Below are 17,261 nucleotides of genomic sequence, written 5' to 3'. Positions count from 1 at the left end.
ATCTGCCGCCCCTGACATCTCCGCCACCTACCTACACTTATTAACGCCTAATATGCCGTCCCCGACATTGCCAATCCTATTGCTTCAATCCTATTGGATGATCCAATCAGCCAATAGGATTGAGCTTGCATTCTATTGGCTGTTCCAAACAGCCAATAGAATGAGAGCTCAATCCTAGTAACCCCTAATCTGCTACCCCAATGTAGCCGCCACTATACAAAATTTATTAACCCCTAAACCTCTGGCCTCCCACATCACCAACACTAAATAAATATATTAACCCCTAAACCTAACCATAAGTCTAACCCTAACCCTAATACCCCTAACTTTAATATAACTAAAATAAATCTAAATATAAATTATTATCATTACCTAAATAATTCCTTTTTAAAACTAAATACTTACCTGTAAAATAAACCCTAAGCTAGCTAAAATATAACCAATAGTTACATTGTAGCTATCTTAGGTTTTATTTTTATTTCACAGCTAAGTTTTTATTTATTTTAACTAGGTAGACTAGTTAGTAAATAGTTATTAACTATTTACTAATTACCTACTTAAAATAAATACAAATTTACCTGTAAAATAAAACCAAACCTGAGTTACACTAACAACTAACATTACACTAAAATTAAATAAATTACATTAATTAAATAAAATTAACTAAATTACAAAAAAAAACAATAAACGCTAAATTACACAAAATAAATATTTAAACTAATTACACCTAATCTAATAGCCCTATCAAAATAAAAAAGCCCCCCCAAAATAAAAAAAAACCCTAGCCTACACTAAAATGCCAATAGCCCTTAAAAGGGCCTTTTGTGGGGCATTGCCCCAAAGAAATCAGCTCTTTTACCTGTAAAAAAAAATACAAACACCCCCCAACAGTAAAACCCACCACCCACACAACCAAATCCCCCAAATAAAATCCTATCTAAAAAACCTAAGCTCCCCATTGCCCTGAAAAGGTCATTTGGATGGGCATTGCCCTTAAAAGAGCATTTAGCTCTTTTTCGTTGCCCAAAGTCCCTAATCTAAAAATTAAACGCGCCCAATAAACCCTTATAAAACCTAACCCCCGAAGATCCACTTACAGTTTTTGAAGACCGGACATCCATCCTCATCCAGCCGGGAGAAGTCTTCATCCAAGCTGGCAGAAATCCTCAACAAAGCCGGGAGAAGTCTTCATCCAAGCGGCAAGAATTCGTCCTCCAGGTGGGCAGAAGTCTTCATCCAGACGACATCTTCTATCTTCATCCTTCTGACGCGGCTCCATCTTCAAGACATCCGGCGCGGGGGCATCCTCTTCTTTCGCTGGCTATTGAAGAATGAAGTTTCCTTTAAATGACGATATCCAAGATGGCGTCCCTTGAATTCTGATTGGCCAATCGGAAATAAAGGGTAAAAAAAATCAGCCAATTCTATCAGCCAATCGGAAATAAAGGGTAAAAAAAATACTATTGGCTGATGCAATCAGCCAATAGGATTGAGCTTCAATCCTATTGGCTGATCCAATCAGCCAATAGGAATGAGCTTGCATTCTATTGGCTGTTCCAAACAGGAGCAGACATCACTGTAATGTCCCTTGCAGCATTCATAAAAAGCATTCATAAAAAAGTTACAACAAAAGTCCATAGTCCTGGTAACCACATTGATTGTGCGGGGAAATTTCTTGCCAGCTGCGAGTACAAGCAAAGGAAATTCATCATGTGGGTGCATGTGATTAGAGGTCAGTGCGTTAACAACTTATTGAGCAGAAAAGCAGCCTGTGGTTTGGGCCTAGTAGCCAGAGTGAATGAGATCTCAGAAGATATGTTTGGTGAATTGGGCCTACTGAATCAGTCCGTATATCACTTAAAGGTGACGCAGTCCCATACAGCATTATCACTCCCCATAGAATTCCGTTCCTGCTCATGACTCAAGTGGAAAAGGAGCTTCTGCATATGAAGAATATGGGAGTTATTGAAGAGGTTGTTGAAGCAACTGACTGGTGTGCCCCCATTGTGCCTGTTGTGAAGAAAAATGGGAAGGTACGCATCTGCGTAGACTTGAAAAGGCTGAATGAGGCGGTGAAGAGAGATATGTTCATGCCGACACTTGAAGACATAGCTCCGAAATTGGCTGGGGTTAAGTTCTTCTCTACATTGGATGCTTCTAGAGGCTTCTGGCAAATACCTCTAGATCCAATGTGCCGCAAACTGACTACCTTCATTACACCGGTAGGTCGGTTTTGCTTCTGCAGACTCCCCTTCGGGATATCCTCTGCTCCTGAAATCTCTCAAAGATAAATGCGTTATCTCCTAAGAAACCACATGGGCATAGCAGTCGTCATGGACGACATCTTGGTGTATGGGTCTACATTGGAGGAACATGATCAGCAATTGAGCTGTGTACTGCAGACTATTAAAGAGTCCGGGCTGATGTTAAATAAAGAGAAATGCCATTTTAAGAAAGCTGAGTTATGTTATTTTGGGCATATCATCGAGAAAATTTGTGCTATTTAACAGATGAAAAGTTCTTCTGAAGAACATGAGCTGAGACAAATATTGGGCCTTGTAAATTATGTGGGCAGGTTCCTTCCAGATTTATCCACAATACTACACCCTATCACAGAGTTGCTAAAGAAAGATGTTGCCTGGGTCTGGTGATCTTCACAGGAAGAATCTTTTATGCAGGTCAAGTCCCTGCTGGGGTCTGCCCCAGTGCTGGGGTTCTACGACCCTTTCAAAAAGACTGTGGTTATGCTGATGCAAGCAGTTATGGGTTAGGGGCTGTCCTCCTGCAGTTGAATGAGAAAAAACTACAGCTCATCGCCTACTGTTCCCGTACACTGACGGCTGCTGAGTCGAAATACGCCCAAATTGAGAAAGAGTGTCTGCCTGCAGTTTGGGCATGTGAGCGCTTTCAGAGTTACCTAGTGGGTTTAGAGAAATTTAGTCTGGAGACTGACGGGGAAACAACTTGTTGTAGCAGATACACTTTCCAGGCTCAAGCTGGCTGCTGCTGAAGAATCTTCAACGGAATCAGATGTGAAGGTGTATGTAGATTCAGTTCTGGCTTCCAAATCCATTTCTTCAGGGAAGCTAGAACAAATAAGAAAAGAGACATATTTAGATACAGACCTTCAAGAGGTTTTAAAGTACATAAAAGAAGGTTGGCCCAAGAGTCAGGCAGCCTGGATGTCTTTAAGTTCTTACCAGTCAGGTTGCATCTCACGGAGCTGGATGGGTTGGTGCTGTTCCAGGACCACATTGTTATTCCTGTTAGTATGCGGCAGGAGATGTTAAACAGGATTCATGATGGCCACAGCAGTATGGTGGCCTGGGATCAGTTCCGACATTGCAAGCCATGTGTCAAAATGTGCCTTTTGCCGGGAACGCTGGCCTACTCAGAGAAGGGGGCCCTTGATTTCTACTCCGCTGCCTGCAGGCCCGTGGCAGAAAATAGCTGCTGATTTGTGCGAACTGCACGGGAAAAAGTACCTAGTCGTGAGTGACTACTATTCCAGGTATTTGGAGATTGCACCCTTGAATTAAATCACAAGTCAAGCCATTATCACTCGTCTCAAGAGCTTGTTCGCCCGGTGGGGCAAACCAATGGAGTTGGTGAGTGATAACGGAATGCAGTTTGCTTCCACAGAGTTCAGTTCTTTCAGCAGAGAATATGATTTTGTACATTCCACGTCAAGTCCACATTACCCGCAGGCCAATGGAATGGCTGAAAGGGCAGTTCAAACAACAAAGTTCATTTTGAAGCAATATGAGCCGTACCTGGCCCTCTTGTCCTATAGGGCGACTCCCATTCAAGCCACATGGTTTAACCCGGCACAGCTGATGCTAGGACGCCAGATTAGCACCACATTACCCCCTGTGGGTGTCTTCCAGCCAATTAGCTCTATTCCTCGGGACGAGGTCCTTAGGAGGGATAAAGAGGTAAAAAGGGGCTATTGATTCTTCTACGACAGGAGACACTCTGTGAGGCCCTTGCAGGAGCTGAATGCGGGGCAAAGTGTCAAAATTAAACTGGATGATGAGAAGAAATGGAAGACGCCTGCTACGGTAATTGGACACTCTCCATAACCAAGGTCTTATGTAGTCCTTACTGATGGAGGGACAGTCACACGTCGAAATCAAAAACATACTTAGCCTGTGCCTGAGAGTTTGGAACTGGATGCCTCAGTACCACCGCCGGTGAGATCCCCTGTTTTAAGAGGGGTGCCTTCCCCTCAGCAAGATCAAAGCGGGGATATGTCTTTGCCTCCAGCAGACTCTCAATCACCTTCTTTTGTATCAGAGGACAGTTCATGTAGAGTTACATCAAGTGGAAGAGTGGTGAAACTTCTGGCCCGATATCAGGATTAGAACTAGTTGGATCAGAGACCGGAAGTATGGGCAGAATAATCCCATGGTCACTGTGGACTAGGGTAGTCTACCCAGATGTTCAAGTCAGGATGTAATTCATCTTGTTTATACAGATATTTTCTTTAACTTGCTATTTGTTATACACTATACAAAACTGTTGTTGTATGCTTCTTGTATACCTTGTTATTTGTTGTATTCAAATGAAAAAAAATGTATGGTTTGTCCTTTGAAAAGCGAAATTATTAAGTGAGATGTATTGTACCAGATGTATACTTCCATGCTCTGCAATAAAATAGCGTTGTACCTTCTATACTGTGTCCTGCATCTCATGACATCATCTATGTCAATGCAGTTGCAGCAGTATCCAGTAGAGGGCCCATCCAGTGCAGGTATTGATTACCGCAGAGGATAGCAGTAGGAAATACTGGAGTCCCATAGGAAGAGGCTAGAGACGAGTCCCCACCACACCTGAGAGTAGTTATGGCTGAAGTCCCATTAAAGAAATGTTATGCACATAACAGGGTATTCCTGTGTCCCTGAATCATTCAGCTGCAGTGAAGAGTATTTTCTTTCTTTTTTATAAATGATACTCCCAGGGTCTCACATAGGTCTGAGCTCCCAATTTGTAATCAATAAGCAAGTAGCTAGAACAACCTATTTTCTCAACCATCTCCTACAAGGCCAAGAACAAAACTAGAGAAAGATGTGAGGTCACAGGTTTTTAAAGCTCTTGTATAGGTTCTTGACCTATTCCTAGTGGCAGGAAATATATCCCATATGTTATGGAGGACTGTGGACCATCATCACTTTAAGAAAGAAAAACCCATTAGTGCTACAAGGTCCTTCACAGGATTGTGTAAATTTACATCTTACCTTGAGACCTAAATATTTTGCTAAGGGGCATATCCTACATTTTTTCATGTTAATGAAAGGCAGATACATTACAGTATAGTGCTTTCCCTCGGCATGAATCATAGTTAACAATTCATTCAGTGTTTTCTCATTTCAGTTTGATAGTGGTCTTCAAGTAGTGGCATAGGGCACCAACATAAATAAACACAAATAAATAAAAAATTAAAAAAATTATTTCATTAAAAGTGATTGAGTCAGGGGTGCATAAAAGAATTAAAGATGATGTACAGAAGGGTGCCATTTATTTGTAAGATTATATCAAAATCAAATCAAATAACTCTTTATACCTATTATACACTAAACACCAAATGGTCTTGTTACATAATATTGTATTTCTGAATAGTTATTAATAAAAGATATTTAAAAAAAATAAAATGTAATTCAATAAAAAAATATTTGTGAATCTCTCCAGCATTGTAAGCCCCTATTTATTACATGTAATTTTATGCAGCTGCTCACTAAATCTTGCCATAGTGAATCTACTGCATAACATATTGTAGAAACTAATGCCATCGAAGAGGATGGAGAAGACTTTTCATTAATTACACAATGCAAACATATATGTAGAGCCTTTTAGTAAGCTGTATTTTAGGAGACTAGAACAGTAAATTAAAATATTTTCTACAACTGAAAATAATTGTTGTGGCTTCATTAAACTTGTTTTTTTTTATATGGTGAACTCTATTGTCTGAAACTTTTGAAATAACCACATAGCAGTGGAGGTTTGTGTTGCATATTTATTGTCAGTAATTAGCACCTAAGTTGAAAGGATGTGGACTTACAGCATATTTAGTTTGCATTTAATGAAAACAGCTATATGATACAATATTGTAAGTAGCAGAACCATCTGTTCTGTGCTGTGTGCAGCTTTAATGAAGCCTGTCCTGATGAAACAGAGGCTGTATAAATACAGCTGCAAGGATGAATGCTGCTGTGAAAAAAATAATCTTTATGCGCATCATGTTAATGATTTTGGTCCTGCTTTGCATTTACAGCATATAACAATTAGTATGTAAAAATGAATACTTTTTTCATATGACTATCAGCAGGAATAAATGAACATTCAGCTTTACACATTCAATCCCAGTTTATGATATTTATAATTGTGAATGGTTTCTCATAATAAAATGTACAAATGCTCCCTCAGGTGCACAGTAACATATTAAAACATTTGGAAAATTCTTTCAAGAGTTCTTTTCAGATGGAAAACAATATTTGGTGCTCTTCAAATACCTGATAATAATAATAATAATAATAATAATAATAATAATGTCTGAATTTAAGTTTATCATAATTTATTGTAAAACGTATGGACAGACTTAATAGGCAACATTAATCATTTGATGGGAAGATAATGTTCCCATCCAGGTAACCTGCCTACACATGTGCACAGTAAGCAGGCAGCGGGCGATGTTTGTCCACTTCCTGCATATATTATTGCACACAGAAGTTCTTATGCAGTGCTGCTCTATACTCTTGCTTGACCTATTTATCAAGAACAAGAGTCAATAACCCTCAACAAATGAATTAGTAACATAGTAACATAGTAGATGAGGTTGAAAACAAGAACGAAGTCCATTGAGTTCAACCTATACAATTCTAATATACTTACAAAAAATCTGTTTCTAGCCAGAAATGTATCCAAACCATTTTTACATGCATCTAAGGTATTGACATTCACTACCTCCTTTGGCAATGAGTTCCACAATTTTATTGCTCCTACAGTAAAAAAACCTTTCAGTTTCAGGAGATTAAATCTCCTTTCCACCAGGCTTAAATTGTGACCTCTTGTCACAAACAATTTTCTTGGAATAAACAGAGCCTCTGCCATCTCCATATATGGGCCTTGAATATATGTATATAAAGTAATCATGTCACCTCTCAAGCACCTTTTTATCTAGAGAAAACAGAACCAGTTTGGCTAACCTCTTGTCATAGCTTAAATTCTCCATTCCCCTTATTAGCTTTGTGGGCCTTCTCTGAACTTTTTTAGTGGGTGATTTATCTTAGTCGTCTCTGAGCCTTTAAGCAGCCTATACTACTTAATAAATGGAGCCTGATGGGTGTTTTGATTCATAGCTGCTATCAAAATATATGTTTCAAAGTAGCAGAAAACTATGGAATATGTATTAAAACATTGAGTGATTTTTTTACTAAACAAATCTAGTAATTATAACCAGTGGTTAACAATATATATATGTTTTGCTCTTCCAAAATGTGTTTCTGTTCCAAATAACTGAGCATCATTGGCTAATTGAAATCAAGCACTTTTAACATTCATAACATAGAATACCTGAAAATTCATAGATTATGTCTGTTAAAACTATTATCATCAGCAGGCACTAGACTTCTTGATGTTAAGACAAATTGGACTAGGTTTTACCCTATTATTGTGAATGAGCTAGTAGACACGAGCAACTCTCCCAGTATCAATAATCACATAAAACCAATACAATCATTGTGAAAAGGCGTTTCCGGGGAATGGTGGTGAATAGCCACACTTTTAGAAGCTCTGAGTGAATCCTGCTTAATCCGCCAACTTGTGTAGGCATCTGACAGCAAAGCACTAACATAAATAGCTTAGACAGTGTCCTATACTCAGGGGACTAAAGGTTACCTTTTTTGCTATTTGCATGATCCTGGGGCACCGAACCGGACCGTCGATCCCTTAGGCGGCGGCCTACTACAGTTTCCTCGACACCCCCCCCGGTATCCCGGGTATTATAGCAGCTGTGGGACTGTTTTACCTATATACAGGGAGTGCAGAATTATTAGGCAAATGAGTATTTTGACCACATCATCCTCTTTATGCATGTTGTCTTACTCCAAGCTGTATAGGCTCGAAAGCCTACTACCAATTAAGCATATTAGGTGATGTGCATCTCTGTAATGAGAAGGGGTGTGGTCTAATGACATCAACACCCTATATCAGGTGTGCATAATTATTAGGCAACTTCCTTTCCTTTGGCAAAATGGGTCAAAAGAAGGACTTGACAGGCTCAGAAAAGTAAAAAATAGTGAGATATCTTGCAGAGGGATGCAGCACTCTTAAAATTGCAAAGCTTCTGAAGCGTGATCATCGAACAATCAAGCGTTTCATTCAAAATAGTCAACAGGGTCGCAAGAAGTGTGTGGAAAAACCAAGGCGCAAAATAACTGCCCATGAACTGAGAAAAGTCAAGCGTGCAGCTGCCAAGATGCCACTTGCCACCAGTTTGGCCATATTTCAGAGCTGCAACATCACTGGAGTGCCCAAAAGCACAAGGTGTGCAATACTCAGAGACATGGCCAAGGTAAGAAAGGCTGAAAGACGACCACCACTGAACAAGACACACAAGCTGAAACGTCAAGACTGGGCCAAGAAATATCTCAAGACTGATTTTTCTAAGGTTTTATGGACTGATGAAATGAGAGTGAGTCTTGATGGGCCAGATGGATGGGCCCGTGGCTGGATTGGTAAAGGGCAGAGAGCTCCAGTCCGACTCAGACGCCAGCAAGGCGGAGGTGAAGTACTGGTTTGGGCTGGTATCATCAAAGATGAGCTTGTGGGGCCTTTTCGGGTTGAGGATGGAGTCAAGCTCAACTCCCAGTCCTACTGCCAGTTTCTGGAAGACACCTTCTTCAAGCAGTGGTACAGGAAGAAGTCTGCATCCTTCAAGAAAAACATGATTTTCATGCAGGACAATGCTCCATCACACGCGTCCAAGTACTCCACAGCGTGGCTGGCAAGAAAGGGTATAAAAAAAGAAAATCTAATGACATGGCCTCCTTGTTCACCTGATCTGAACCCCATTGAGAACCTGTGGTCCATCATCAAATGTGAGATTTACAAGGAGAGAAAACAGTACAACTCTCTGAACAGTGTCTGGGAGGCTGTGGTTGCTGCTGCACGCAATGTTGATGGTGAACAGATCAAAACACTGACATAACCCATGGATGGCAGGCTTTTGAGTGTCCTTGCAAAGAAAGGTGGCTATATTGGTCACTGATTTGTTTTTGTTTTGTTTTTGAATGTCAGAAATGTTATATTGGTTTCACTGGTAAAAATAAATAATTGAAATGGGTATATATTTGTTTTTTGTTAAGTTGCCTAATAATTATGCACAGTAATAGTCACCTGCACACACAGATATCCCCCTAAAATAGCTATAACTAAAAACAAACTAAAAACTACTTCCAAAACTATTCAGCTTTGATATTAATGAGTTTTTTGGGTTCATTGAGAACATGGTTGTTGTTCAATAATAAAATTAATCCTCAAAAATACAACTTGCCTAATAATTCTGCACTCCCTGTATAACATTATGGAGGACTTAGAGCTGAGAAAATTCTATTGGCTGTTCCAATCAGCCAATAGGATAAGAGCTCAATCCTATTGGCTGATTGGAACAGTCAATAGGATATTAGCAGCTCTAATATTATTGACTGATTGGAACAGTCAACAGGATTTTAGCAGCTCTAATCCTATTGGCTGATTGAAATCTTTCAGTCAATAGGAATGCAAGGGACGCCATCTTGGATGACGTCACTTGCATTGAAGTTCCAGTTTACGATGGCGACCGTATGAAGTGGATGTTCATGCCGGATGTCTTCAGGATAGACCCGCTCCGCACCGCATGGATGAAGATAGAAGATGCCATCTGGATGAAGACTTGCCACCTGGATGAGGACTTCACTGGCTGGATGAAGATGGAAGAGGCCGTCTGGATGAAGACTTCTTGCCGCATGGATGAGGTCTTCGCCGGGTGGATGGATCCTTCAAGCGGGACTTCAAGAACTGTAAGTGGATCGTCAGGGGTTAGTGTTAGGTTTTTTTTAAAGGTTTTTTGGGTGGGTTTTATTTTTAGTTTAGGGTCTGGGCATGTAAAAGAGAAAAAATGCCCTTTTAAGGGCAATGCCCATACAATTGTCCACCTTGGGGGCGGAGCTACGGACGGCTCCTAAATACAGAGACTACTTATAAGGAGAACACAAGCGGCGGCAAAGCAGATAATCCCTGGAGGGATTTACAGTCGATTGGGACTCGCTTTTCTCCTTCCCTGAGTGGGATCAATGCTCATTTTAATAGTGGCGGCGATGTCCGGAGCAGTAGATTAGGGGTTAATAACTTTATTATAGTGATTGCGATGCGGGAGGGCCTCGGTTTAGGGATTAATAGGTAGTTTATGGGTGTTAGTGTACTTTTTAACACTTTAGTTATGTTTTATGGTACAGCTTTGTAACGTAAAACTCATAACTGCTGACTTTAGATGGTGGTACGGATCTTGTGGTTATAGAGTGTACCGCTCACTTTTTGGCCTCCCAGGCAAACTCGTAATACCGGTGCTATGGGAGTCCCATTGAAAAAGGACTTTTTTAAAAGTGCGGTACTGATGTTGCGTGACTGGCTAAAAGGTGTGCGGTACACCTATACTGACAAGACTTGTAATAGCGGTGTTAGGGAAAATGAAGTGTTATGGGCCATAACAATGCTTTTTGATTCAAAACACAAAACTCATAGCCTAGCTGTGTATTTGTAATGTAATTTTTGCTAAAAACCTCAATAAAATAAAAAAATAAAAATCATTGTGAAAAAATAGCCAAACCCCCTATTATCAAGAGTGTGAAATAAACTATGCTTCCCATTTTTTCTATGGGAAGCCACAAAGCTTTTTCTTTACAGATGAACTGTCTGTAAAATTATTCTTAGTTTTCCTTACATAGAGGTAGTGGTGAAACATCGATAATGACAGTTTTCTGGTTAAACACACACATGCAACACATAAATAGTAAGCATACAACTTAAAATAATTCAATTCATTCTGCATACTGGTAGATATAGCAACAGGAATGATTCCAGAAATCTTTTTAATGAATAGCACACTAATGTTCACCATTTCAATGAGGTATGAAAGCATTTTCGTAATAATTCAGTTATATACTTATTTATTACGTACAGTGTGTACAATACAATACAATAGAACAAATTGGCATCGAGGAAACAAACAATGCATACAGTATATGCAATTGTTTACTGATTATTTAATATGAATAAAATCAGTGAGTAGATGTTGAATAGTTATGTTAATCACCTATTGATAGCTTCTACTGTCCTTTTGTGGAAAAAAAAAAGACATGAGAGTAACAGTGGTAATAATATAATGTATTTGTAAAAAAAACATCAAATTCCATTGCTTGGGATATATATTAGTAGGGATACACAATGACACTAATTCATAGTAAAAGTAATGTAAAGTTAATATTGAATAGGTGTATACTGCAATGCTCCATACATTACACTATCTGTTAAATAATCAATCAAAATATTCGGGCTTCAATGAGAGCCCATACATTTTCTACTTTGTGGGATTTTTTACTTAGGGTTGTAATAAAACAATCTAATATGCATTTTAGGATTTCGAGCTTTATCTCACAGTATTTCGCTTTTCAAAGCGGTGTAGTCAATCTAATGCAAGACTATCCAAACCACATCCCAAAGGGTTCATTAGCAGTCATTTGCTACTGAAACAGCAGTTTCATACTTCTAATTAGGTAACTCTCATGGGTATTTAAATTAACTTTGTACATAATTTACAGTTACATTAATGAATTAAAAATAACTAATTGTCTATGTAATTTTTAGCTCTAAATGTGACTATAATACACTTTAATTTTGAGGCATTATTTCTAGCATACATGTGGGTATAATCTAAGGTGGACCTATGCCAAATGTGCTATTAATTTGTGCACCACTGATCTAATATTTCCATTAAATACTCAATTCACATGAACATAATTATTATATAGGTGTCATAAAAAGTACAGAAAACGTAACACTACAAAATTACTATAATTCTGGCTTCTAGAAGTGACACTTTACACCTCAAATGTTTAAACCAAGAAATAATAATTACTCATTTCACTAGAATTAGAATGAAGAATAACAGCTATCATTTCATTGACTAGTAGATTACATTTCCTACCTTGTATGAGCCTTGATTGAAGCCGCAATAAGTACTCTCCATTGTATAGCTTCTCAAAACACCAATCTCTCTCCATACCACAACACGAGCTGTTGATTCTCTTGCTTTTTCCACTACAAAACTACAGTTGGCCATTGAGAATGCTGGGGCAATTTTATTAAGGATTTTGGGTAAGGCCTGAAATGTAAAATTACTAATGTTAAGAAGACAAGAAATCGAAAATAAGCAATATAATGGGCTAGAATACAAGTGGCACGCTAATAATAGGCCACGCAATATAGAAATGTGCATGCGCTAACTAGTGCTCATATTACAAGTTAAAAGTAAGTGCAAATGCACAAGCACAATCACATTTTAACAAACATAACATAATTATGTTAAAATAAACAGTTGCAATCATATAAAAACTATCTGATAAAAATTATTCACATAAATATTTTTTTTAAAAAACGTTCTAAGGGTTCAATATGGAGTATATGACAAGGTGTTTGACTGGAAAGTGTTATATACATACACCCACCCACACACATACATGTCTAAATATGTGTATGTATGCATATATATATATGTGCATTTATGTATATCTATCTATCTATCTATCTATCTATCTATCTATCTATCTATATATATATATATATATATATATATATATATATGTATATATATATGTGTGTATTATATATGTATATACATAGATATATACATATATATAAACTTTTATTTATACATACTGTATATACATATAGATACACTTTGGAGCCCTTTCCACTCAAATATCTGAAAACATTAAATATTTGTATTCAGTATCAATATTAAATAAAGTATTTTAGTGTGTTATATCATGTATATATTTTACATTCCAATGTTCGAAATGTGTCAGGCTTAATTTAACAGTCAGTTACCGAACCTTAATACGCTGACCAGACCGAAGACATTTTGCAGACTTTACCTTCTAATCAAGTGAAGGTTTCTTATCGTTTTTATCCTTCCATGATGGGATACTATTAACAGGTGCTTTTGTTACCTCATAACATTGAGGTCCTCTACGTGAGTGTAAACCTGTACTGCTGCTGGTGTATGTATGTTTCCTTTTTAAAGGTGCAAATTATTAAACAGAGTTGCACTATTATTGCTATGCATTTTGCTTTTCTACCTATATATTCCATGACCGAGACCTGCCTCTGACATTGCATACAAGGGGACGTCCTGTCATAGACCGGGAGGAGAGTTTCTACCCAAGTCCAAGCACGAATCTATGTCTGTCACTTACCTCATTCTGATTGGGGTTCTCTCCTGTGAGTAAATGCCCTAAGTGGATATGTGTTGTGTCTTCACAGTGCTAATTCCAGTGATTGCTTGGCTTCTTCGATCCACCCAGCCCGATATACCTTCTGGGCTTTTGGTGTTACATTTGGACTCTCCTTCTATGTATACTTATAGCCTATATGGACTGTGCATTGTTTATTATAAATCGCTCTGTACTGTGATTATTTTTACCAGACATTGTTTGAAGTGCACACCCCTCCCATGTCTTACTGTATTCCTTATATTATATATCCTATTGTGGGTTCTTAGCAGCATTACATATGTTTTTTATAAGCTCTTCACATATTATATAATTTAGTGTATTCCTGTTCAGCGCTATCCACAGCCTCCACTTTCTTTTGTTCTCGATATATACACTATATATAGGTATATATATTTTTTTACAAATCAGTCATATATATATATATATATAAATATATATATATATATATTTAAATTAAAAAGAACATTTTATTCTATGTGAAGAACATTGGAATGTTCAAGTTAGCGCACTTGATCAAACGTGGTCAAGTTAGCAAGCAAGTGATAGGTATAAGTTAATCATTAAAGTCTAGGGTGAGAAGAAGTTAGTGCAGTCACTACATGTAAAGTCCTGAAGGTAGCATGCTTTGGCTTTTGCTCGCTTGCATGCAAACCATTTACTTTAAACTTGTAATATGTGCTAACCCTCACATGTTAAACGTTTACTTCTGGTGGAGTTTGCACACAAGCAAAAGAGCTAAATACTGTACTACTTGTAATTTAACACAGTATGTTTTAACAATGAATAAACTGATTTAAAAAAAAAAAAGTATATTTATAATAGGTAATTTTAAGGCCAAGCTACATTTATTTATGCATTTCTGTGTGTGTGTATATATATATATATATATATATATATATATATATATATGGTGATACAATAGAGAAATTTATTATAAAACAGTGGGCGCTTAAAGCAGGAGATTCAGTAGATATGCAAAACAAATATAATTACCTCTTTAGAGAATAGATCAAACGTTAATGAATAAATTCAAACCTACTATGGTCTTAAATATATTAAAATATTTAAAATATTTAATTAATAAGCAGATTTAGTATATAAAAAGGTTTATTTGATAAACAGTTAATAATCAAAATCTAAAACAATATACATTCATTCCCAACTATAGTTGTTCTTTCAACCATTCACACACTCCCTAAAACAATAACAATCTAAATATTGATATAAAAAACCAATGAATAAATGCAGGTTGGATTCGTATCGAAACCAGAAGGTGCAATGTATTCCTAGAAAGGACTTAAAAATAATAATGTCTCTTCCTGATAAAAAGTTTATGATAAGAATTTAAGCACAGTACAATTTATGACAAGTCCGCTACAGCAGGGTAAAGTGCCAGGTTTTAGTCTCTTTTAAAATTGATTTTCCCAAATAACAACAGCCGTCGGTCTTTTTTTTCCCCGGCGCTGTATATAATTTGCAAGTGAGTTAGACTTCAATGTTTTACGGAAATCTCTGTTGTTATCCTGTATATTTTGAGGCTATCCGCCTTCTTACCGTGACTCCACTTGTATCTCAGCCGCTCTGCTACAAACAATCGACCGCACACCGGCGGCTTCCAAGACTCCTACGTCACCTGGTTTCCGGAACCTCCAGGTGGTTCAGACTTGCGCAAGTCTATTACGAGGTGTAGGGAGACCTCTAATCCTGGTTCTATTACCGCTCTTCAGTACTTCCAAGTACGCGGTGAAAGATTCTCCTCCAGTCTTCGTCTATCGAATAGACTAATAGCAGAACAGACAACTTTGTGTAATAGCAGGGTGAATCCTCTACGCGTTTCAACCCGTGTGGGTTGACAAAGACCCACACGGGTTGAAACGCGTAGAGGATTCACCCTGCTATTACACAAAGTTGTCTGTTCTGCTATTAGTCTATTCGATAGACGAAGACTGGAGGAGAATCTTTCACCACGTACTTGGAAGTACTGAAGAGCGGTAATAGAACCAGGATTAGAGGTCTCCCTACACCTCGTAATAGACTTGCGCAAGTCTGAACCACCTGGAGGTTCCGGAAACCAGGTGACGTAGGAGTCTTGGAAGCCGCCGGTGTGCGGTCGATTGTTTGTAGCAGAGCGGCTGAGATACAAGTGGAGTCACGGTAAGAAGGCGGATAGCCTCAAAATATACAGGATAACAACAGAGATTTCCGTAAAACATTGAAGTCTAACTCACTTGCAAATTATATACAGCGCCGGGGAAAAAAAAGACCGACGGCTGTTGTTATTTGGGAAAATCAATTTTAAAAGAGACTAAAACCTGGCACTTTACCCTGCTGTAGCGGACTTGTCATAAATTGTACTGTGCTTAAATTCTTATCATAAACTTTTTATCAGGAAGAGACATTATTATTTTTAAGTCCTTTCTAGGAATACATTGCACCTTCTGGTTTCGATACGAATCCAACCTGCATTTATTCATTGGTTTTTTATATCAATATTTAGATTGTTATTGTTTTAGGGAGTGTGTGAATGGTTGAAAGAACAACTATAGTTGGGAATGAATGTATATTGTTTTAGATTTTGATTATTAACTGTTTATCAAATAAACCTTTTCATATACTAAATCTGCTTATTAATTAAATATTTTAAATATTTTAATATATTTAAGACCATAGTAGGTTTGAATTTATTCATTAACGTTTGATCTATTCTCTAAAGAGGTAATTATATTTGTTTTGCATATCTACTGAATCTCCTGCTTTAAGCGCCCACTGTTTTATAATAAATTTGTCATTTAAATTGTTACTATCCAGGAAGGGGATAGTTTCACAGTGAGGCTTTGGAGATTAGATTCAGCGCTTCACCCACACTACTGTTCTAAATTAGATACAATAGAGAACAATACGTTAAACTTTTCAAACTTTTTGTTCTTTTGGGTCCAAATGTCTGGACATTAGTCTCTTGGTATCTCATTGGTTCATGATTTGGTTAACTATACTATAAAGTAATATATTAAATAAATAATACATTATACAAATTCATTTTTATTTTTATTGTAAACCACTCAGTACCTAAATAGATTGGACAGGGTACACTGTTCATAAGAATGTACACTGTGTCGTACTGGTAGGGAGTGAACATGCTTACTTATGTTCAAGTCTGGTGGCATGTTGTAGTTATCTGGGTAATTCAGTATCTATAGGGTGACTGAAGATATTGGAGTGTCAGGTAGACAGCACGCAAGGTGCATGGTCAGTGTTGTGAGGTACAGGCTGATCTGGAACACCCGTGTAGTGAATATTTATTTGGGTTCCGGATTTAATTTTTCATTACATAGGCGGTATAAGATGGCCTGATAATAGGTTGTTAATAGTGTGATTTTAGTAGCATCGAATCCATATTATTGTTTATGGTTGCTTAGCAACAGTAGCCAGTTACCGCAATAGTGGTATTAATTATTTGCGGGTTGAGTTAGTTTGTTTTGTAACAACCAGGGTTCACTTATGAGTATATATTGAGAGATTTAGCTGCTCCTAATGAGTGTCATGTGAGATCCGGATATCTCCTCTGTATGCAGCTACTCTTTTGATATACTGCCTGATACAGCATTTAAATTCACCTTACAACATTTAAGTCTAACATCTAAGTCTACCAAATACATTTAAGTCTACACCACATCAGTAACATTTTTGTCTATCAGTAACCATTGCAGTGGTTTT

General features: G+C 37.6%; 1 protein-coding gene across 1 annotated transcript in view; it reads right to left on the bottom strand.

Annotated features, from left to right (window-relative positions):
- AGBL1 (AGBL carboxypeptidase 1) overlaps positions 1-17,261 on the bottom strand; it is a 1,247,389-nt gene that overhangs the window by 488,418 nt on the left and 741,710 nt on the right. The window contains exon 21 of the mRNA XM_053717645.1: positions 12,239-12,415. Coding sequence (XP_053573620.1) covers positions 12,239-12,415 — 177 coding nt within the window. The remainder of the gene's footprint in view (positions 1-12,238; positions 12,416-17,261) is intronic.

The sequence above is a fragment of the Bombina bombina genome, chromosome 6, assembly GCF_027579735.1.
Source record: "Bombina bombina isolate aBomBom1 chromosome 6, aBomBom1.pri, whole genome shotgun sequence".
In the NCBI taxonomy this organism is placed as follows: Eukaryota; Metazoa; Chordata; class Amphibia; order Anura; family Bombinatoridae; genus Bombina; species Bombina bombina.
The sequence above is the reverse complement of the archived record's forward strand: the minus strand, read 5'-3'. Positions and strand labels throughout refer to the sequence as shown.